This window comes from Dreissena polymorpha, chromosome 4 (assembly GCF_020536995.1).
Source record: "Dreissena polymorpha isolate Duluth1 chromosome 4, UMN_Dpol_1.0, whole genome shotgun sequence".
Lineage (NCBI taxonomy): Eukaryota > Metazoa > Mollusca > Bivalvia > Myida > Dreissenidae > Dreissena > Dreissena polymorpha.
In genome coordinates, this window is record NC_068358.1 from 129,533,190 (window position 1) to 129,557,281 (window position 24,092).

General features: G+C 35.6%; 2 protein-coding genes across 2 annotated transcripts; one reads left to right on the plus strand and one right to left on the minus strand.

The window, feature by feature from the left end:
* Nucleotides 1-1,867: 1,867 nt before the first annotated feature.
* Nucleotides 1,868-5,523, minus strand: LOC127876478 (uncharacterized). Its single transcript, XM_052421789.1, has 4 exons — nt 5,263-5,523; nt 4,219-4,379; nt 2,903-3,144; nt 1,868-2,628 (listed from the first exon to the last, which is right to left on the minus strand). Exons 1-4 carry the CDS (start codon nt 5,351-5,353, stop codon nt 2,493-2,495), a joined length of 630 nt encoding a protein of 209 aa, XP_052277749.1. The 5' UTR covers nt 5,354-5,523; the 3' UTR covers nt 1,868-2,492.
* A 4,942-nt stretch (nt 5,524-10,465) lies between these two features.
* On the plus strand, nt 10,466-22,511 carry LOC127876474 (uncharacterized). The gene is made up of 5 exons (XM_052421786.1): nt 10,466-10,659; nt 16,356-16,525; nt 16,933-17,062; nt 17,839-17,950; nt 20,642-22,511. Exons 1-5 carry the CDS (start codon nt 10,542-10,544, stop codon nt 20,781-20,783), a joined length of 672 nt encoding a protein of 223 aa, XP_052277746.1. The 5' UTR covers nt 10,466-10,541; the 3' UTR covers nt 20,784-22,511.
* Nucleotides 22,512-24,092: the final 1,581 nt, after the last annotated feature.

Below are 24,092 nucleotides of genomic sequence, written 5' to 3' on the forward strand. Positions count from 1 at the left end.
TAATCATATGATGCCTAAGGCGGTACACAAGTCATGTTAAGTAAATGGCTTGTCAGATGTCAAACTGTCATGTACTTATCCGAAGTATGTTTTGAGGAATTGACTTATATTTTTCGTTGTAAAGAATTTATTTTTTTGAATAAGATATCACAGTAAGTTGTCATGACGATATTTAACAATAACTAAGGGGATATTTATAAATGTTTGCCATGATTTTGAACAACTGATACTTGTATCACCACAAAGCATATGAAAGATCGAGATTTGAAGACAACGCCGAAGAAGAGCGACTTCGCGAGACAACGCCTTCCACAACGAATAGAAGAAACAAACAACATAATTAGGATGGAACATCACGGCGTTTACTCTCAAAATGAAAACCTGGTTCTATCGCTAAAAGAAGACCAACGCCAGAAGATTTCGAAGGACAACAAGTGACGCAACACTGGACACAATACTTGTGACGTTAAACACTATAGAGTAGATGCAGCCGTTCAACTGTTTGACGTGCGTAGATAACGCATTTGGAATGATACTCCCGAGGCATAAGACATCAAGGAGAACACTGCTATAGTTAATACCTCGTGAGCATTATGGCCAATAGAAGATCTTAATGTCCCAAGAGAAATGAAGACGAAGGAACCAACATTAAAAGTACAAACAACAACGCAAACCACAACATCGACGATGATTAAAACAGGAACGACAATCGACGACGCAATATCAACATCGGAAAGCAGATCTGAATCAACAAACGAATGCCAATCGCCATGGGCTAGTCCACAATCGGCTTATCTTCATGACGGCGGCAATGACTTCAATGAAACATCGTATTCGTCGCGAGCTCCAACTTCAAGACAACATGGACGACACCAGATGTACAGATGGCCAACGATCAACATATGATGTTCTACACAACATTTTGATTGACATTTAAATTGTATAACAATTACTAATGTTATTTATTTCAGCAGAGACGCTTGTCAAGGAAATCTTATTGTTATCCGCATATTCTCCATCATTTGTGTGTGTTTATATGAATCTATTTTTTTTCTTCATTAAATTAGTAATTTAATAGTACAAATTTTAAAAGATTTTTTTAATATCATAAAATATTTAAAAAAAATAAAATAAAGGGGAAGCTGTGTAATGTAACGGGTTATAATGGGTATATTATTTTATTATTATTAGTTTATTTTATGAAAAGATAATAGGTATATTTCAGTAATATGTAACGAACAGAAAAATATAAGAATCGTGACTCGCAAAATGCATATAAACAATTAGTAGGTACATTAAACGGGAAGAAGCGACATTCCGATAGGTATATTTCAGTTATATGTAACGAACAGAAAAATATAAGAATCGTGACTCGCAAAATGCATATAAACAATTAGTAGGTACATTAAGCGGGAAGAAGCGACAGTCCGATGCGTTTCCAGGTGTGAATACAACTTGTAGATGTCAAATTGAATGGAGACCCGCGAGTACAGAGGCGTAAAAGTCCGGTATGCACACGTTTGACGCCCATTACTTGATGACAGGCGTGGGTCACGAATTAGGCGAGTACGTAACGAAATTGGTATAAAAGCGGAGTAATTTTAACGGATAAGTCCTAGTTTGACAATCGAGTAGAGCAGTCACGTTTTCTTGACGTGGCGGCCAATAGGCCGCCGCGCTGTAAATTGTACTTCATGAACATTAGAAGCGTTGTGTTAGAAATTATTTAACAGAAATAAATAGTCACGCTTTCTTGACGTGGCGGCCAATAGGCCGCCGCGCTGTAAAATTGTACTTCATGAACATTAGAAGCGTTGTGTTAGAAATTATTTAACAGAAATAAATCTCGATGAAAACAGAAATGAACTTTGGTTGTTACTGTGTATTATCAAGGAACAATGTGTAATTACGTGACACTTACATAAAGTATAAAATACATTCTACATTGCGTGAGCGCGGATGGCCGAATGGTCTAAATGGCACATACTTTTACTCCAGGACTCCAGGGGTCACTGGTTCGAGCCAAGTTGATGGTTACTTTTTTCTTTTTTTATTTTATTCTCGATTTGTTACTGGAGCTTTTCATTTCCAATGTTTACAATAATCAATATAAAGCATTTAATGACAAACTTCAAATCATGCAAATATCTGTGAAAAGGCCCCTTTAAATAGACAATACATCTTCAAATTGTACGTATGTTGTTTTATAAAGCTGCTGAGCAATTTTCTTTGCATAGATTACGCATAATACATTATTATAAATATACTTTTTTAAATGGAGCCATCAATATCCAAACTTAAAAAAATCGGATTAACCAGTGAAACTCCGACAAGAAAATATTATTGCACTTTCAAAAACTAAATAACGAATTCAACAAACACAATAACTAAATGAACTTTTTGTTTTCCGTTGGGTTTTTTTCAGTAGTGGATATTACACATCATTAAGCATTGTAAAAAAACATCAGATTTTCCTTCTAGAAAAAAAAAGTTTATGACCACCATGATGTAATGCTATCTCTGACTCCACCCATAAAATCGTTTAAGCTTCCGGCGACGGACTGAAACCTTTCCGTAGCAATCGTGGCACCACAACGTGCTCCGTCTATGAAGATTCTGGCCAAAAGTCTGTAAAACAGTTAACAATTTCAAGCAAGTGAATAAAACTGTTGCAGTACGATAAACATCGTGACTGTCAACATTATAATATGGTGAATGTCATTAAATATGTTCATATGAGATCAATCATTCTGCAAAACAAATATGAAGTGTCCGAAAGATGTTTAAAACTGGATACAAAATGCTTAAAAGAACTTGATATTATATAAGATCTTTTAATTTTTTTATTCGTATGCTAATTAGTATATCTTTCCTTATATTCGTGCCGCTGTCACAAACGTACCTGGGGCTACCCATGCTCATAAGTCTAGAAATTTCGTCTGTTCCCAGCATATCGTTGTAGGCGTCCATATTGCCTCGAATAAAGGTGCACGCGTCCATTCCCGCGAACTCCTCATAACTGCACGTGCGCATTGCCCTGGCTCCTTCGCTCATGACGTCATCACATCTTATTGAATTTTGTTTGTAAACTGGGAGTAAGGCATTTGTGATGCATACTTTAGAACCTTCCATGTATCGTTGACCCTAAAATGCGACGTGTAAGATACATTTTCTGATTTAGTACACATTTTTGGTAAATGCGTAGTTTAAAATAATCATTGAGTTGCTATTTTTTGTTGAAATAAGATAACTAACATCAGATATAAGTTCATAAAAATTCCAAATTTACAGTCCGGTTAAGCTTAATTTCATAGGGTTATGTATTCCCTTAAACCCTCCTTAAGTTTTATACGACATTTGAAGTTGATTAAAATTTGGTAGGATTTTAACTTTATTTTAATTATTCCTAACAAATTAGGTGATCCATAGTTTATAACATGTATTCACATGCAAGCGAATACTGACATAAAATGTCATTCATAATGAATCTTTCGTTTGTAATTAGAAACTAAAATTTAACGAAATAAATGTTGAATGTATGCACTCATTTGTTTAGGCTAAATTTTATAATTATGTCACCATATGCTTTTTTCTGTCGAAACTCTCAAATGATGTAGAAAAATTTAACACGAACATATCTGCATTATGCATTTTTATTAAATTCTATGTAAACCATCATTAAATAACCATGCCCGCACATGTGCGACACGCCATTAATAACTTGAGCACGCCTGCAGTTTCCTACTGCTAGACTTAAATTGTTATGACTGTCGTACTTAAATTTCAACAATGTGACTATGTTCATTTCATGTCCATTACAAGTTGCATGCGTATTATGTTAAAAAGACATGAACACACATGCAATTCATCAGAAGCAAATATGAGTGGCGTTCTGAGAAAACTGGGCTTAATGCATGTGCGAAAAGCGTCGTCCCAGATTAGCCTGTGCAATCCGCACAGGCTAATCAGGGACGACACTTTCCGCTTTTATGAAATTTTCCGTTGAAATGAAGTCTCTTCTTAGCAAAAAAAAACAATTAAGGCGGAAAGTGTCGTCCCGATTAGCCTGTGCGGACTGCACAGGCTAATCTGGGACAACACTTTACGCACATGCATTATGCCAAGTTTTCTCAGAACGCGACTCATATATTTAACTTGAAATAGAACTGTAAATTAAAAAAAAAAAACAGTAACATTCATCAATGGCATGATACTTGCTTGAGCTGTGAAGCGACTGTGTATCTCGTCACTCTTGTTACAGAGATGGTAGCCAATCTTGAGTGCATAGCCCTCGCTCCCACACTGAAATCTCCTTTCGAGACACTGATAGAACCCGCAGTCCCCACGTGCTGCCATCTGAAGGCATTCATCAGTCACCCCTACAACAGTATACAAATCAAATCAAATGTTGGGAAAGACCTATGAACGAAAGTGCATGTTGCGGCTCAAAAGGAAAAAGGTACAATATAAAACATGCTGGTGATATTATAAATATAATTATCTAACCTATGTATGCCTAGTTGACTCTCCCATCCTTCTTAATTGTCTCAATTTATTTCCAAAATTTGGAATGACTAGTATATTTATTTCTATATTTAGAATGTTTCTTACAGAAATTCCTTTAAGCAAACAGCGCAGACCCCGATCAGACGCCGCATCGTGCTGTTTTCCATGGCCTTTTTTCTAGACGCTAGGCATAAATGGGTTAATTATTCTAGAAAATACCGTAAATGAGGTTTTACATCACTCTTTGTCATTTGCAATTGAACATTAGTATTTACTATATATTATATTTCAAACGATTTACACACATTTTGAAGAGGAACAAATCTAGTGGAACATGAGAGGGGGATTAAAATGTGAAAGTCGAAGCACATTGCTGTCACTCAAGATATGTTCTTATGTTATGAATAAATAAAGGAATAATGGACATCCATAAACATTATAAGGGGAGCTGTTTTGCTTACATTTTAAATTATGTTTATTTTTTGTTAAAGTGTAAAACATAACTTTTTATAGCGGCATCGCATCTTACCATAGGCTCCAATATTGTTTAAATAATACTTCAAACAAAAATAGACCAAGAACATCTGTTTTTCGACAAGCCAGAATCAAACCATAGTCCAAAATGAATAAAACCATCACATACAACATTCTTCAACAAAGAAACAATAATCGAAAAAGTTAATTGAATGTTAAATCAAAATATCTTAACATATAATAAAATGTTAGACCTAATGTATAATCTTCAGTGAACCATACCTTCACGCGGCTTTACCCAGGGGCTTCTCCAAAAACTCCATGCATTGGCTCCCAGAGAACAACATACGACAATAAGTGCGGTAACTTTCATTGTGTTAATATAATTTTATATTAGTTTCTATCTACCTTCGATGAAGCTTTAAATGGATACGTTATAAATGAAAAGTTTGACGACCGTTCATTTATATGCTCAAAATGACACCAATCACATGAATGCTTGTTAACTGATACATATAATCGGTTCAACGATAACCGCAAATATGAAAACAATGAGATCACATGGTCAAATAGCTCATAGTTCGCACATCGGAGTGTCACTGTATACTACCAATCTCCACGCAGAGTTGTCGTTCCTTGCTCTCACATACAACTCTGCATAAGGCTCAACACGCCATTTTGTCTACCAAATAGCTAAAACCGAACAAACGCATGCAATGTATATTTGAGTGGATATTTAAGATCGCATGCATTTAATTAAGAAATATGACTTTTAAATGAAATATGACTTTTAAATGAACGATAAATCGTGCAAAAACTTGTGAGTTTTAATGCACCTCTTTGGAACTATTTTATTGCCCATTTACACAGATGTAATCATTCCATAATGCGGCGTCTCATCTGGGTCTGCGCTGTTTGCTTAAAAGGATTTTTTTTATGAAATATTCTTAATATAGAAATAAATATACTTGACATCCCTAATTTTGGAAAAAAATTGATCCAATTTAGAAGGATGGGAGAGTCAACTAGGCATAAATGGGTTAACATTTTGATAAGAGTTTGCTTCAGCTACCCCAAGTAGGTTTGTAATTATTTATATAACAGTATTTATAATACTTATATTTGTTTGTTCTGAATTAGCGGTTATCGCATTATTTCAAGTCCGCTATCTTATTGTATCAACAATAAGCGTCCATAAACAATTGAGATAAAGTAGGTGTCAACTTTGTATCACTTTGTAAGCAGATACAAAAATTGTGTTATCCGATAATTTAGTATGTTATATCATCATTTTGTATTTGTGTTCCAATTTTGAGACAAGCGATTCGTTTCATATATCAAGAAAACTTACTTTGTATTTGTCTGACGTGTTGATATTTGTTTAAATGACGATCTTCGTAGGTATTATAATCTTGAAATGATACCCTTAGACTTCGATACATTTGAAGGAGAAGCTTCGAAGTGTGACAATGCCACGTATATACATGAATATAACGACATTTTGAGCATATCTGAAAGCACGTGTCCAAATATGTCATATGTAACATTGAAACCCAACCATCGTTATACAATCGTGATCATGGGGTTAAACTGGATACATCTAGTGTTCCAGAGATTTTATATAGACATGTTTCACATTTGGTATATTATATTTTATTTTAATCCTTTTCAAAAAGTTTCAAATCATCCTCCTGGTATCCAAACTGACAGCACGTAACGGTCACTGTTTTCAATATAACAACTTAATTCATAATATTAAGGAGCTTATTAATCATAACTCTAAAAATATCTAGTTGCAGTTATGTTAGAACAGAGTGTAACCCTATAGCTCAATCATGTTCATGTGATTTAGAGATTTATATGTACTTCACTCTTGTAATTAAAGTCGGCGGGCATGATTGCTTTATGTAAACCCTCACGATCCAATATCTTCAGTAATTAAGCCGTAAAACGCTAATGTAGCAACAACATGTTACCGACAAAAGTTTGCAAATAACTGCTGACATCTTAAGTGCATGAGAAACTAATTGTAACTTAATGACGTTAACGGTGGAAACATCCCAGAGGGCTCTTATCTATCTATTAGATTCCGGTACGGCACTGATCATTATATATTGTTTAGACTTCCGTGCCACTGAGAAAATCCACTCAAATGTTAGAAATCTCCGCTGGACACACTTTCATATGCAAAGAGACTATCAACGCGAGATTGTAAACGCACGAAAGCAACTATGTCCACGGTATTAAAGTTTACGCCAAGAACATCACAGCTACGTAAGCATTGTTTACCCAGCAAAAATTATCCACGATAACCGTTGCCGCCGATGCCTTCTTAAAATGAGATTTCATCATGAAAGGTAGATGTGAAACAAAAAAACGTTTGTTTACAAACACACAGCGTGTCCATGCTAGCAATATACTCACAAAATAAACACAACCAGAAATGTCACGAGTTCTTCGTGCGAACTCAAACAATTCAAGCAAAGTCGTATTGCACGACCGTAGCCAGCGCACTGCACCACTTAAAATGAGCGAAAAACGCCGCGAAATAATCAATCGCCATTGGCTGCCTGAACTAAGAAGATACAATCTTCGCCCACATGCACCTAAGATGGAAGGGTCGGCTGGAAACAGCCCATCATCTTGTTTCAATGCGGCCGAAACCGACGATATGCCGTCCTAGGGACAAATCGGGACCCAAAACACACCTAACCCGGGATGGGCTCACTAGGCCTCAGGGACAAGACCTTTAAAAAAAACAAGAATACAATTAAAGAAACAAAAAGTAATTTAACCCATTCATGCCTAGCGTCCTGAAAAAAGGACATTGCAAACAGCGTAAACCCAGATGTGACGCCGCATCATACGGCGTCTCATCTAGGTCTACGCTGTTTGCTTAAAGGAATTTCTGTAAGAATTGTTCTAAATATAGAAATAAATATACTAGACATCCCTAATTTTGAAAATAAATTGATCCAATTTAGAAGGATGGGAGAGTCCACTAGACATTAATGGGTTAAGTAGGGCTCGAACCATTGGTTCTTTGAGTAAACAACAAGCACTTAAACCACTCGGCCATCAGTGCTCACATTGTAAGTGGTGTACTCGGTCATCAGTGCTCACATTGTAAGTGGTGTACTCGGCCATCAGTGCTCACATTGTAAGTGATGTACTCGGTCATCAGTGCTCACATTGTAAGTGGTGTACTCGGTCATCAGTGCTCACATTGTAAGTGGTGTACTCGGCCATCAGTGCTCACATTGTAAGTGGTGTACTCGGTCATCAGTGCTCACATTGTAAGTGGTGTACTCGGCCATCAGTGCTCACATTGTAAGTGGTGTACTCGGTCATCAGTGCTCACATTGTAAGTGGTGTACTCGGTCATCAGTGCTCACATTGTAAGTGGTGTACTCGGTCATTAGTGCTCACATTGTAAGTGGTGTACTCGGTCATCAGTGCTCACATTGTAAGCGGTGTACTCGGTCATCAGTGCTCACATTGTAAGTGGTGTACTCGGCCATCAGTGCTCACATTGTAAGTGGTGTACTCGGTCATCAGTGCTCACATTGTAAGTGGTGTACTCGGCCATCAGTGCTCACATTGTAAGTGGTGTACTCGGCCATCAGTGCTCACATTGTAAGTGGTGTACTCGGCCATCAGTGCTCACATTGTAAGTGGTGTACTCGGCCATCAGTGCTCACATTGTAAGTGGTGTACTCGGCCATCAGTGCTCACATTGTAAGTGGTGTACTTTATACTTTAAATAAGCAATCCTCCTAATGTCACAAAATATAACGATAACAACATAACTCTCCAAAATTATTAGATCGTTTAACGTTTGCAACGCTTATTAATTTTAAAGCGAATATGCACGATTTTATCAAATATTTATGAATGTATATAAAATGTTTAAAAAAACATATTATACATATATTTCAATATAAATTAAAATAAAAGTTTAAAAAAAAACATGTGTCGAAAAAAGCAAAATAAGCCAGATATTTAATTCTGAAATCGAACATTTCTGTACAGTCGAATTCGCCAGCATGTACGATGTGAATCTAAATTTAGTTTTACGGATCATTTTAATTTCCTGCAACGATATCTATTCATACGACACACGAACACTCACTCAATAAAAAGACGAATGCTTCGGTTTTTGTTGGAAAATATGTACGAAATATCTTCGTCATAATCGGCTTGTGGCGCTAACTTGTCTTTGCCTCATTTTATGAAATTCGTCTTCAATGTATAATATGATTGCCTATTCTGTGTTATTGTAACATATTTTTATCAATATATTATAATTTGACACATATAAAATCGTGCATACTCGCTTTAAGATTTTTTAATCGTCAAGCGATGCATGTAATGTACATTTTCGAGCATAGTAAATGTCCAGTATTACTGAGTCCTCGAAAATATATTAACATCTGCGAACATTTGCAAATCTGAAACAATGGTTTTCCTTTTTTCAATTAACCAAAACGTGACAATACCCGTAAAGATGATACAAATAGCGCGTTTACATCCAGGGACAAATACTTCATTGAGTGTGTGTGGGAAACAGTCGTAAGCTACAATTTTATCACGGACTTTGATTTTATATTTACTCATTTATTCTCAGATGGTCGCAATGTACTAGCATCGAGTAACTCTATTATACTATGTCAAAGCAAATCATAAATCAGTTGAAACAAAAATTATTAGCCACCCTCCCTGGAAACTTGATCAAAATGGCGAACTTATAATCAACAATAAGAAACACCAAATAAAGGGGCAATATCTGGGCCTAAATGTATAACCCAGTCATGGCCAACATAGGGCTTTATCACACACGAAGTGCAACTCGTCTTTGGTAACGCCACCTCAGAAACATCCCAAATGAAAAAGCAAATGATACAAACTATTTCCTTAACAATAAATCATGGCTTCGTCCCGAATGTCACTCAGCAAGAAATCAATACCATGAAGCAAAATTAATTCTAAATTACGTGCAGTTAATGAGAAACCCCCGAAAACATATTGGAAGATCCTTAAGGGAAATAAGGCACACAAAAACAGCTCTCCATTACTTTTACGAATACGAATACTCTGCCAATAAGTGCACTTTGATACATTTTGAATTGTCTGCATTATTGATTTACATGCGTGTGCAAAATTACATACATGATGATTGTTTTGAGACTCACCTACTCTATTTGTTTTAATAATTGCTTGATAAATGATTGAGAAAATAATTCCTAATTGATGTTGACTTAATATCGTGAATTGCGATAAATAACTATGATTATAATAAATATGTCTAAGATTATAAATACGGATAATTTTATTGATTGTTAAATCATTTATATCATGATGCTGATGTATTTACTAGAAAGGACTTTGACTGTGTTTATAAGATTACTAATACGTACGTAGTACGTAAAATTGACAAATGGACTTACATCAGTGACATCACTGATATGATAGAATACTGATATAACGTTATCATATTTAGTATGTCAATTACTTTAACAGCAACCTTTCTAAAGTAAAGCAAACTAGAGACGGATATAACAATGAAGCTGTTGATGTTGATGTTTGGTGCAGTGTTCGTGGGGCATGCTTTTGCTGTCCCTTCCTGGCTCAGCTTAAGGGACAACGACAACACAAATGTTCCTATTGCTGCCAATCAGGGTAAGATTATAAGAAGTGTCAAGATGTCATTCTCAAATATAAATTTCGCAACAAAAAACAACTGGTTTAGCGTATGTGTATATATTTATCGAGCAAATTTATATGGAAGCATTTATTTTAATATTAATTATATTCCGATGTGATCACAATTTACAATTAGTTATTTAATATGTTATTTAATAACACACGCGTTTTTTTCATATTTGATAGTAAACGCTCATAGGTAAATGCTAAATAACAACGCTTTAACTTATTGCGAATAGTGTTTTCAAAAAGGAAATATGTTCATTGCAAATCCAAATATAGCATTTCCAATTAGTCTATAGGTTAGTTTATAGTCCGTACACTAAAGTGCATTGTGACGGTTATAATGTTATTTGATCTTAAAATATAGACTATATTATTAGATAATCGACATATAATCACAAATGCATTTCATTGTTTTTAATGATTCTTTTTTATACATAAGAAAAGGTTGGAAAGTGCTTTTTCCGAAGAGTGAAATTTATTTAATAATATCTGCATCGATATTTTTTGTAATCATAAAATAAATATAAGAGTTTTCTTATCATTCACAATGTATAATCATTTTGAATAGCTAATAAAGCGACAATCAATTGTTATCTTTTAAACTTTTAATGACCCACGTATAATTTGATGAACATGACAAGATATCACAAATCATATCGATGAATTTGTTTAAGGACAAGTTAAGCAAACGTGTTTATTTAATATTTATGAATTCTGCTCTGATCATAGGCATTACTGAATATGTTTGCTCTGCCTTTTTAGCTGATTATTTTTCAATTTCAATAAGATAAAAAGCGTGCATTTATGAGTCAAATTTATTTTCTAACTATACAATTATTTAGAGAAAAAATAATATGCTGATCTAACACAATGTGTCAAAAGTGCAACCAAATGAAACATTTATCAAATAAAATAATTATGAATAGCATAAGAAGAATTATCCGTGACAATGTTAATAATATCAAATACAGCTTAAACAAATACTTAAGGCCTTGACAATCAGCTCTGAATTGTGACGTTGGTCAAAAGTATGGCCTGTAAGGTAGTACCGTGGATACACTGCATTTAAAACGACTCGTACATTTTTACAGGTTTTTATGTTCCTTTAAAGATTCATTTCATGGAAAAGTTGTAGAGCGGTCAATTTCAGAAAATAAAGAAGTGAAACTCCAGCTGCTGGAGCAGTTTTGCATTTTCATTATAAACAATTAGTTGGTCCTTAATTTAAGGCAAGTGACCAATTTCCAAAACAGTACGAAACAGCAAAATACAAAACAACATACACACATACAGGAATAAAGCTGGGGTCATCGCCTTGGAACGGTCAATGCAAAGCATTGAGGGGTTAAACCGGTTTAAGAGCGCTCAACCTATCTCACACTTGGCGCAGTAATATTCATGATACATATAATTGTAAATAAGATTTAACCTTAAAGCATTGCAACTCAAATTAAACAATAATAAAAGGGAATTTAAACGCATTCAATTTAATTACCATTTAATTACTCAATGGTAGAAAGGAGACCAGAGCAACAGACTTATAACGTTTTGAGGAACGATGAAATGATATCATGAAAAAGTGTCAACTATATTCCTTTTTTTTTTAAATCGATTTATGAATATAACATCATCGTTTTTAAAACACAAAAATGGAAATTGAAGGTAACAATTTGGTTTTATTGTGTATTAAACCGACTCACACTGGTAAACACAATTGCCAAATCAGCAATAAGTGGTCATGGTATAGCCCTATTTTGACAAGATTTTCACTTTTTACCGAAACAACATGGGCACTGAAGATAGCCACGCGATAATTTTGTGTGACAAACCGACTTCTACAGATCAACAATAACGTTCAACCTAAGTTTTAAATCGCTTGTTGCAAGATCCTGTTTGACAGCGCATAATACCTTTTCTGACAATTTAGTAATATATTTAAACCTTTGACCTTTCAGATTTAAGATGCGCGGTTTTGCGCCTGACACACCGTATCCTATAGGTGAACATTTGTTCCGATTTTTTTAAATCTTTTATTCGCGGTCAAGTGATAGAGCAGAAACCTTTTGACTTGACAATGAAGTGCTGTATTTTATGTTTGACCCCCCAAATTGACCTATGCATTAACACGATTTTGCGTGAGAAAGACCGTCTCATGCAGATAAACATATGGTCCAGGTTATTAAAAAGTCCTTCAATGAATGATCACATATGAAGCTGAAAATCGCTATTTTGACATCAAAGTGCAGTCTTGTGACATTTAACATAGTGCAGTCGTATGTTATTTGACACAAATATTGACATTGACAATAAACATAGCCGCGCGGTTCTTGTCACGACACAACGTATCATATATGGGCCGTGCTCTATAAAAAGGGGGTTTAAGGCATGTGCGTAAAATGTCGTCCCAGATTAGCCTGTGCAGTCCACATAGGCTAATCAGGGACGATACTTTCCGCTTTTGTGATATTTTTCGTTAAGAGAAAGTGTCTTCTTAGCAAAATTCTAGTTCAGGCGGACTGCTTAAGCTAATCTTGGACGACATTTTTCGCACATGCATTAAACCTTTGCATGCTGGGAAATTTGTCGTCTGCTAAAATGTCGTCTGCAGAATTTCTAAAATTAGCATTTTCTTCGATTTTTTTCAAAGAATACTTTCAGAATAGCAAACAGTTTGGATCCAGATGAGACGCCACGTTCTGTGGCGTCTCATCTGGATCCAAACTGTTTGCAAAGGCCTTTAAAATTCGGCTCCAGCGCTTTAAGGGTTAAACCCTATTCACGCCGGGTATGCGGATACTTTGATAACAGATGGCACTTCGATACCAGATAACAACAAAAGCCACGCGCGAGAATTGAGTTCTTCAGCTTTTTTGCATTTATGTTCTGTTCATTTGGTTTTCAGACACGTAACATTGTTTGGTCGATTAATGGAATAGTACTTCGTATTGCGGAGCAAAAAAGTTGTGAGAAAAACAATGGCTTATAAAAAGAGATAACATTTAATCGATAATCGTCATTAATTCGATGATCAGTATGTATTTCAACAAAATCAAAATACTTGGAAATAGATAAAGAACGTGCCAACTAATCGAAATAAACGATCAATATGTCCATTAATGTTGCAACATTTTAAATTTTAGTTGAATACGCATTTGAGGAAATTCAAATGTTTTAAGAGTCGGATGCCAAAATTTTCATGGACACTTCCTTTACCGATCATCTCAAAGACAATGGCACTTCGATTCCAGATAACTTTTTAACAGATATAACACACTCTATTTAGTGATCAGAAATGCAGAATTTGCTGTGGAATACTGCTATAGTAAGCAGGCAATAAATAAAAAAAAATATGTACTGACGTCAATTAAAAACGTGAAAAGGGTCTATTACCGAAACATGTTCTTATCCCTTTGGAATATGATAATAAAATAGAAAGGAATGTGTAAAGCTCAATATAAAGGGAGTTTTCCAATCTCTTATAAATTTGTGGCTACGCATTACTATCGTCTTCATGGTGCGATTCTAATGAGCACCAATGACAAAGGATTTTATGAGGTGTATTGGCCGCTGTAAGACCCCTTTCTCCCCTTATCTAGAGTCCTGCTAAAAGTTCAATTGAACACAGTCGTGTTGATCCACATGATCCGTTTTATTTTCAATTGTCTTAATCTCAATTACCACTTAAAAGCAAGTTTATTATTTAGTATTTAGACAAGTATTTTCGGTCGTCACTTGAAATATATTACTTCAGAAATAAGCATTTGAATCTTATTTAAAATTTGCACTTATAATGTTTATAATATAAATTAAAAGTAATAAGATTTTTGAAAACGAACAATGTCAGTGGTTATATTTTACATGTGTATGTAGTTACGCTATGCATAGATTCAAAATGTGTCGGACTTGACAATGCAAATTGATTCGTACTTCAAAGTGTTTTGGTAAGACTAGCCATAATATACATAAATGCATTTCAGGAAGAAGATAAAACTCGGTTATCAGAGTGCCCAATTTGTTGAAAGTCTCTGTTATCCGAAGTGCCCTATATCGGGAATCAAAGTATCCGTAACTTCATGAATACCACTTATTAAAACATGCTATATCTTCGTTTATATTTCATTTAATACTATCAAAATTTCAGTATTTGAAGCACGGTGATTACTCTACATGCTGGAATATCAAACAATTCCTTGCAATATTTCTAAGTAGTTTTATTTTGTTGAAATGTTTACTGTTCATCCAGTTAATGCTTTTTTCCGACCGAATTTTCTATTTTTGGGGAAAAAATCTTCCATTCTTCCGTGAAGTTTTTCTTTGCAATAGAAAAGAATACACCATTTATAAACTCGATCATGTGCCTTGTCTAAAAAACTAACCTTTATGGTGTAACTTAAAAAAAAAAAACTGATGAACTTACCTTTCGCGCGTTGCTTTTGTTGTTATCTGGCATCGACGTGCCATCTGTTATCAAAGTATCCGCATACCCAACACATGCCACCACACACCGTATCATATATGTACTTTTTAAGTTTAACATTATTTTCGCTCAAAAGATATTATTCCATAGTATGTGACTTATCGACCGTTTTCAAATATTGTTACATCTTTAAATCGGCTTTTCAATCGCAAGTCATAAAACTCATTAAGGATACCATTAATAAAAAAATATCAATCGATGTCTGCCGCAATTGGAAACATGTGCAGCTTAATAGTAAAAAATAAACGATTGAGACACATTTGAAACACTCATTATTAAAATAAGAAATCCTGAGCATCAGTACATATCATCTGAACATGACGTGTCTTCTAATCTGACATTATTAGCAGTTCACACAATGCTACAGTATCATATCTGGTGTTGTTGCATTAAGTATGATTGCCTTTTATTTAATTATAAGCCAAACGTCTCAAAAAAAGAACAGTTGTTCGACATTTCCACATATAAGTCTTGTTCTGAGAAAGCTGGGCTTAATTATGTGCGTAAAGTGTCGTCCCAGATTAGCCTGTGCAGTCCGCACAGGCTAATCAGGGACGACACTTTCCGCCTAAACTTGATTTTTCGGTAAGGAGGGACTTCCTTGAAACTTAAAATACCATAAAAGCGGAAAGTGTCGTCCCTGATTAGCATGTGCGGACTGAACAGGCTAATCTGGGACGACACTTTACGCACCTGAATTAAGCCCAGTTTTCTCAGACACATATGTATAAAAGCACTCGTAAAACAGAGCCTTATTATGGCTGATTATATCAGTATTTACATTTGTGTATAGTTCAATATAAAGTCGTTTCTTTTCACCAAACGTTTCTATCACATTATATTAATACTTATATTCATTCTATATAGCAGTGTTACAAATTAAAAAAAGCTTAGCCTTACCGAAACAAAATGCAATTTTAACTCTATTCATCATGATCAAAATTCAGGTTTTTACTACGATAATTATAATACTTTTAAAATGAATTTTCCGACACACTAATCGTAATTCTTGTTATTTTTACACGGTATAGACTTTCGCATCCATCTTACATACAAGAAGTGAAAAAAAGTGAAAAGAACTAAGACAAATACTGTACACAAAGTTGTCCTATTTTTATATTTGGATTTATTTTGCATATTTTTTCCGATTTATTGTAACCTAATTGAGGGCGTTTTATTGTATTTCAAGTACCCGCTGCCGAATTTGCAAGCTGCCTGCAACAAGCTCGATGGGGGCGCTGCGAATTTTATGATTGCTTGGAGCGAAGATTCCCATGCGGTGCACGTGGATACACGCGGAAAATTAGCAAACACTTTTGCTCCAAGATTGATGCGAACTACGACTCGTTTGACGAATTTGTATGGGGTTTTCAATAGTCAAATGCAATAATATTGAAATGAAAATTCAGCATCATTTCGAAAGTCTCCACGTCAAATAGTGACGTTCCATGCATGCAATTGCACAAACCACTGTCTTTCTTTTATATTAGTATACATTGAAAATAAGACAATGTACAAAAGTACCGTGGATTTAATGGGTCCATAATTTTTATTGGTAGAAACCATATATTGGATCAGCTTATATGTGTGTTTTGTTTTTGTACAAGACATTGAAGTTCAAAGCGTAAATGATGCAACTAAATGTACGATGAACAAATAGCGATTCTTTAAGCAAACAGCGCAGACCCTGATGAGACGCCGCATCATGCGGCGTCTCATCTGGGTCTACGCTGTTTGCCAAAGCCTGGGTTCTTTGTGTATTCCAGGGTAAGCAGTGGTTGAATCAAACCAGCATTTGCCTCGTCGGTCACATGCAACCAATATACGAGTCATATTCCACCTCATGCTTGGACATAAAAATCGCTGGTATCAACGCTATTCTGGACTGCAATGAAGGTAGAATATAATATTGGCTTTATCAAATGTAAAAATAGTATCATTTGCATTACGAAACATAACAAAACCGATCTATTATTGGACATTATTGGTTTACATGATTTTCTTGTATTTAAGTACGATTAAGTATACATATAATGAAAAGTCGATAAACACGTGTATTGTAGTGAAATTGATTAAAATTAAGCAAGTTATTATGCACAATGATATAGAATAATCAAGCAATATGCTTGTGAACTCCCGTTAGATTTGTTTTCATCCAATTACCGGTGGTCTCTACAATACGTGCAGAACGACATTTAACTCAAAAAATGGTTAACGCTCTAATCACCGCCTTAGTGCGGTGGGTGTAAACCACTATTTTTATTTCACACTAAGCCCATCAATCATTTAGTTGGGTTAAATATATATTAAACACATAGGAATTAAAAAAGAGACACAAATAAACCAAACGTAATAAACCCAATGTATAAAACGCCCTGAACACTTCATTTAGGTCGCTGTGGCGTAATGGATATGTTGTTCGTCTAGCGACCGTGAAGTCACAGGTTCCATCCCCATTTGGGGAGCTTTCTTTCGGTCTCCCTAAAATACACCTAGTTCTGGTTCTTGTCCCAGGAAACGGACTCGAGAGCGTTTCAATAAACCCGAGGATTAAACAAATAATTAAAAAAGAAATATGTTTAAACTAACACGTCATATGTTTAATCCTAATAATTAATTCATTTTTGTAAGGAGGACATGGACACAATATGTAAAGTGAACTTGTTTTCCAGGTGAAGTGGACGGCAAGGATTTCTGCGACTTCTTGGACACAAACGGCGATGCATACACCTCACTGATGGGAATGGAGGAAGCGCGACTTCTCATCGGCCTGCGTGACACAAGGTACGTGTGTATTTTTTTCTATTCTAATGACCTACGTTTTGCCTGCAACATTATAAAAGCGTGTGTTCCCTATCAATAATAAAAGCGCTGTAGGCGCTGAAGGCCTGGGTCTAGGTTTAGTGTGACGTAAAATGCATTTACGATGTTTTGTCCGAATTTCTCCCTTTGTTTGAATTTATACGGATTGACCCTAGCGGTTGAGTGCAGAAGCTCAGAGACCGTAAGACAAGACAATAGTTGTGTATACACTACAGTGTACATAGACGGTGGAGGACAACACGATACTGGTTGTGGGAACGATAACCTTTTGTTCAACTCTACAGATCTGGTAGAGGTTCGTCTACATAGGCGGTGAAGATATACAAAAACAACAACATGGCCGCATAAAAACTGTTACTGTTGGCGTCAAATAAATCACTTCCAATAGCCTAAAAAAGCTTTCTATTACATAATTAACAGATCAGGAAAACACTCATACTTCTTGGTAATGTGTATACAAAAGAAAATCCACTTAAGCCCAAGTCTCACTTTTGCCGGTAGAGCCCCGGTTCATCCCGGTTTGCTAACGCCGGTCGACCGGCGAGGACCGGGATGATTCGTAGAAATGTTTTAACGCAGTCACACTATTTCTCGGTGCCGCCCCGGTTGAAGCCGGTTAACAGCCCGGCAGAGTCCCGGTCAACCCGGACTGGCTACGGTTTATCCCGGTGAGGCCCCGGCAGAGCCCGGTTGTCGCCGGTAGTGCCCCGGTGAAAGCCGGCAGCGTCCCGGCATAGCCCCGGTTGTCGCCGGTAGTGCCCCGGTTGAGCTCCGGTGAAAGCCGGCAGAGCCCCGGTATACCGTAAAACCGCCGGCACTCACCGTGTCTATACCGGCATCAGACCCCGGCATAGCTACGGCAACGCCCCGGTGTTACCCCGGTCGACGCCGGTAATTCCCCGGAGGAGCCCCGGTGAATGCCGGTGGCGTTCCGGTAGAGCAACTGTTTTCTTATATAACGTGGCTATACCGGGACTCTAACGGCATTCACTGGGGCGTTGTCGTAGCTCTGCCGGGGTCTGTATGGGCCCCGGTGGAGCTACGGTGCCGTCCCGGTTGTTCCCGGTGCCGCGCCGGTCGTTGCCGGTCCTTCATTGTGACTCCCGGTTCATCCTGGAGGTATTAAACATTTTAATACTTTCCCAGTGGAGCCCCGGTTTTCCCCGGTTCATCTCGGTCGTCCCCGATGGAGCCCCGGTTCATCCCGGTAGAGCCCCGGTTCATCCCGGTAGATTCCGGATCACGCAAAGGGGCTCCGCCGGCATCATAGTGAGACTGGGCCTTTACCCTGTTAAAGAACGGTGTACAGATTGTGTACGTTGTTTCACGTAGAACTTTTCGCGCTCGATTTGCGCGCTCGATCTGCGCAGTGAAATATCATATCCGGTAACGTCGTCTATTTCCGAGAATGATCATGAAAATGTGTTGTTGTTGTTTTTTCATTTTCTTTTTTCTTGAATGTCTCGTTAACGCATAATTAAATAACAATATCTTAAAATATGTTTATAAATACCAACTGTAATGTCTTCAAAAAATGTATCAGAAAAAAAATCTTCTTACTGTCTCCGTAGACACTCGTATCTTTTCGGCCTACACCGTCAAGTGAGGAACTTATTTTCGCAGGAATATGCCAACAATAAAAACTACGTCGTAGACAATGCTTAGCAATTTTGCTTCAATAATATTTTTTACACGTTTTATGACACTGTCATGTTATATAGTGATGTTCTGTATTTACAAGGCGGGTTATTGAGATCTGCGAATAACTTCTTTGATTGCCGTGAATTACCGCCAAGTGGTAAATCGGACTTTTGGGAATTCATTCATTCGTGGGTTTTGGCAGCCAGCCAATTCTTACTGTCTCAGAAATTTGTATCATTGATATGGCCTTAGGTCTACGCCCCAGACCAAAAACACCTTTATTTTCTCATATTACTCATTCTATCTTTTGATTGTTATCATAAGCTAAGTTTACAAATTTTTAGTTCGGGTTTTCTATACGGTATGTGAAAACATTTCAGTTTATATCACCTCCCCCTTTCACCGGTTATTTTAGTATGGGATCGGGTGCCAACTTAGTTGTTATCATTTTTTTTAAGGTATGATATAAATTGCAAAGTCAGTCATTAGCTCTCTTTTCTAAGGGGTGGGGGTGCTCACTTATGGCATTCGATGTCAAGCAAATGTACTATGTACTTCATCGAAGGTTATTTTCGGTAACAACTCAGTTGTTATCACTTTCAAATTCTGATATTTTTTTTCAGAATTATATCGTGTAGTTACTATATAATATTAATACAAATGTTTATTTACGATTGTAAAATGCACAAAACTACGACTACGGTTAAAGGAGCAAAATCGTATCTGTCCTTGAATGATCATGTTTTTATTTTTATTATTTCAACGATTTGCGCAAAAGTCAAGAAAGGAAACTTGCTACCTCTTTTCCAGTAGTTGTGATAAGGAATTGAAGTTATAATTTTACAATAACAATCATGTTTATACTGCAATGTAAAAGCTATTAATTATATAATGTATATAAAGTGTTGTTATATGCAGATATTGCTTGTAAACCACGACCTACACAAACCTATTGACAAGGAGGATTAAATATATTTTTAACGGATTTTTTAAATTATTTGTCCATTTCAGGGTGTTCTCCAGCATTATATCGGGTGCCATCTCCTGTGGAGTGGAAAGCCTGAGGGAGACTGCCAGCTCCTTCTCGACCAGCGCCTTCGCCAATAGTGTGAACGGCTTCTTTAACCGCATCTCCAGCTATATCTGGAAGTGATGACACAATGCTGATGTATTTAAATGACGAAATATAGGTCAATAACTTGCGGGCGTTTCTACAATTTTTTATAACATTACCTTCGCTTCAGGAGTGAAATAACGCAATACTAAATTTTGGTTTATTAAACGGGTATTTTTACACTACTTATATAACAGTGAAAAGACGCTTTTTTTAACGTAATGACGTCATTATTCCAGCAAATTTCTTCAGTAAAACTCTTTAACGATGTGAATAAACGGTGAAAAGAGCATAAAATAAAAAAGAAAATGTGTTGGTCACATTATAAATAGAATCTTAGATTCGTGGTCATTGTGTTGTCAATTTATTAAACTCGTCATCTAAATAAAGATAAATACGAGGCTTGATAAAAACTCGGCAAGCCTCGTTTTTATCTATATTTTAATGACTTGTTTAATAAATTCAATACAAAACGACCACTCATGCAAGATCCTATATATATTGAATCTTTAAAAAAAACAGTAACAATAAAGGAGTCAACATATAGAATTTAATGTCAATAAAACCAATAAAAATGCAAAAAAAATGATTTATGTATTTTTGACCATTTACTTAAATATTAGGGGATCATTACAGTGTTCTCATAGACTTTTTCCGAAGTAGACTCTCAAATTATGTCAAAATGTTTTATATTCAAAGTTGTTTTATGCACTTTTTACAGAGATTATTTAAATAAAAAGCATACGCCAATGTGTTCGTCATATAAGAAGAAAAAGCAGCTGCACTATACGCTGTCCGCAACAACATTTTTACCTAAATGGACCTTTTCACCGATTTTTTTCATGTAGTAAAGTGAGTCATTAAATGCTATAATCGAACTGCTGACACTTGGAGTAAAAAATTTGCATTTAAACTACTCGGCCATCCGTGCTCTTATTTTGATAGTGTATTGTATACGTATATTAGCATTCCTCGTTACGTCACAAAATACAACAGAACTCTCCAAATTATTCAATCGTTTTGGGTGTTTACGCTATTTAATTTCAGGTGTTTAAATTGTCAAAAGATGCATATAATGGATATTTTCGAGCATAGTATAAATGTTCCTTATGATTGTTTCCTCGCAAATATATCAACAACGAAAAGTTGCAAATCTGAAACAATTGTATCAATTTCGTCAACTTATCAAAACGTGAAAAGGTCCTTTTAATTTGCCTTGGAGACCATAACCCGAGCACAAAAGCAGATGCTGCAGGCGACGAAGACGACGATAGAAAAATCGAGTTATAATAATTCAAATATTATTTGCATTTTTACCGTGGAGTTACAAAAAGTATTTTATGTTTAAACAACATAAGTTTAAGCTTATATTCAATGTCCTTATTATGCATATTTCTTAATTACGTATAGTGTCTGTTGTTGTTGTTTTTCCATATTTGTTACGAATTAGCTTGCGTTTTGCAATTTAGCATCTATTTAAATACCAAACTCTTTAATGCTCACTATATCAACAGGCGTTCACCTGCCTGTATGGAATTTAACAAAAAAATGCTTCATTTTGTGATGATGTATCAATCGCCGTTTTTGTCGCACTGATATTTTTGTAAAAGCAATTTGTTTAGATACGATTCGAGCACATCGATTTATGGAAAAAGGTCAAACTGTCGTCTTTTATTTGGCGATCACTCGTTCCGACTTTATTACCATTATTTGAATATTGTATGTCTTATCCATACTACATGAATATCTAATACACCATTTAAAATATATTGTTTTCCAAGCGATTCCTTTAAGTGAAGGAATTATAGAAACAGAAGACGCCTGGTTCAATGTAATTATAAACATTACGCGCCAGATCATTAACATTCAATCTGAAATAATCGTGGAAACATATTAGATTCGTCTTATAAAAATAATATTCGCAAAATAAGTTACACAATAGTGGTTACATAAGGACGAAACCACTCCCTTTTCTTTGATATAAATACACGTATGCCCGTCATTTACAACACTTATCTAAAAAACCGAAAACAAGACGAAAGCATGCCAGTGTCTTCTATAGTGTGTATGGGTTAAATATGCAATATATCAGACAAGATAAGAGGGAAAACAACTTCTTGTTGACGTCGTTGGTGTTTCAATTACAAAAATTCGATTCTGACAAGAACTTTCGATTATATCAATAGTTCCAGATTAATTTATCTTACCGGTGAGATTACTACTTGGCATTGAAACATTTGTTTAATTCTAACTCTGTCAACAATATAAGGCGATGAGGTAATATTGAATGTTCAGGAGATATTGCCTTGACCGGATTCCCGTGAAAGGGAGTATGAAAAGTGTTTAGTTGACACAATAGAATTGTTGTTGTTGCAATGTTACTTCCTCAAAAAAGCATATTGAAACAAAATGTCCTGCGATAAATTGTTTATCACTATAAAATTGGCTTTCAAGCTCGTCAGCAAAACAAAAAAAAATTGTGAATGCTGATTATATTTTTGTATTTTGTTTAAATATTTAACAAGACATGCACTTCACTTTGCTCAGGTAGATGCCCTTTTGTAGCTCGCATAAGACACATTAACTGTTTCATTTTTGCAACAAACATCAAACAGAAAAAGTGGGAATATAATAAAAAATGTTGGCGTATGCATTAGGAAATATATTTGCAAAATAAAAGAGATCATTCAATAAAAATATCCACTATTTGAACAAAAATATTCTTAATTATTACATGCCATATTCATTCAACCGAAAAGAAGGTGTTGAAACATTATTGACATATCAAACATTTATTAGGAAAAAATAGTAACATGCGCAATGAATATCAGCACCTGTGTATACAAAATACCCATATAGAAGTATTAAGAATGCTGTATATTTAATACGCCTTCTATTCATTTTAACACTCTTACTTACTATTATGAGCATATTTGTGTACGCTACTTGTTGAGGTTAAAATACACAAACTCGCAATATTATACATTACAAGTTATTTATTAACCATAAAAATCATTTCAAACTCAGAGCATACGCAAACGTCTATAAGTAAACACTGAAAATGATGCAAACATATAGTTGTTCCTGGTGGTGAATAAGCGTGCTAGTCCACAATCTTGTTACAAGTTTCATCGGATATTCTGCAGATTGCAAAAAGAGTCTCATCACATGTGTGTCTATTCGTATTAACTTAAGGACAATCCGTGATGCTTAATTATATGTTTGTATTTCAGTATGTACCCATGTATCATGATCAAACATGATCCCATTTTTCATGGACGTTTGGAATTCAATAAAGGAAGTTGCAACACAATAGAAACACTTATGGCCATCCGTTCACCGGCTATG

What these genes read in the sequence shown, in the direction of transcription:
- LOC127876478 (XM_052421789.1), bottom strand. Translation starts at nt 5,353, where the DNA reads ATGAAAGTTACCGCACTTATTGTCGTATGTTGTTCTCTGGGAGCCAAT. An exon ending in CTGGGTAAAGCCGCGTGAAG is followed by an intron (nt 4,380 to 5,262) that starts GTATGGTTCACT and finishes ATACTGTTGTAG; the next exon opens with GGGTGACTGATGAATGCCTT. An exon ending in ACAGTCGCTTCACAGCTCAA is followed by an intron (nt 3,145 to 4,218) that starts GCAAGTATCATG and finishes GTCGCATTTTAG; the next exon opens with GGTCAACGATACATGGAAGG.
- LOC127876474 (XM_052421786.1), top strand. Translation starts at nt 10,542, where the DNA reads ATGAAGCTGTTGATGTTGATGTTTGGTGCAGTGTTCGTGGGGCATGCT. An exon ending in TCCTATTGCTGCCAATCAGG is followed by an intron (nt 10,660 to 16,355) that starts GTAAGATTATAA and finishes TTGTATTTCAAG; the next exon opens with TACCCGCTGCCGAATTTGCA. An exon ending in ATCGGCCTGCGTGACACAAG is followed by an intron (nt 17,951 to 20,641) that starts GTACGTGTGTAT and finishes TGTCCATTTCAG; the next exon opens with GGTGTTCTCCAGCATTATAT.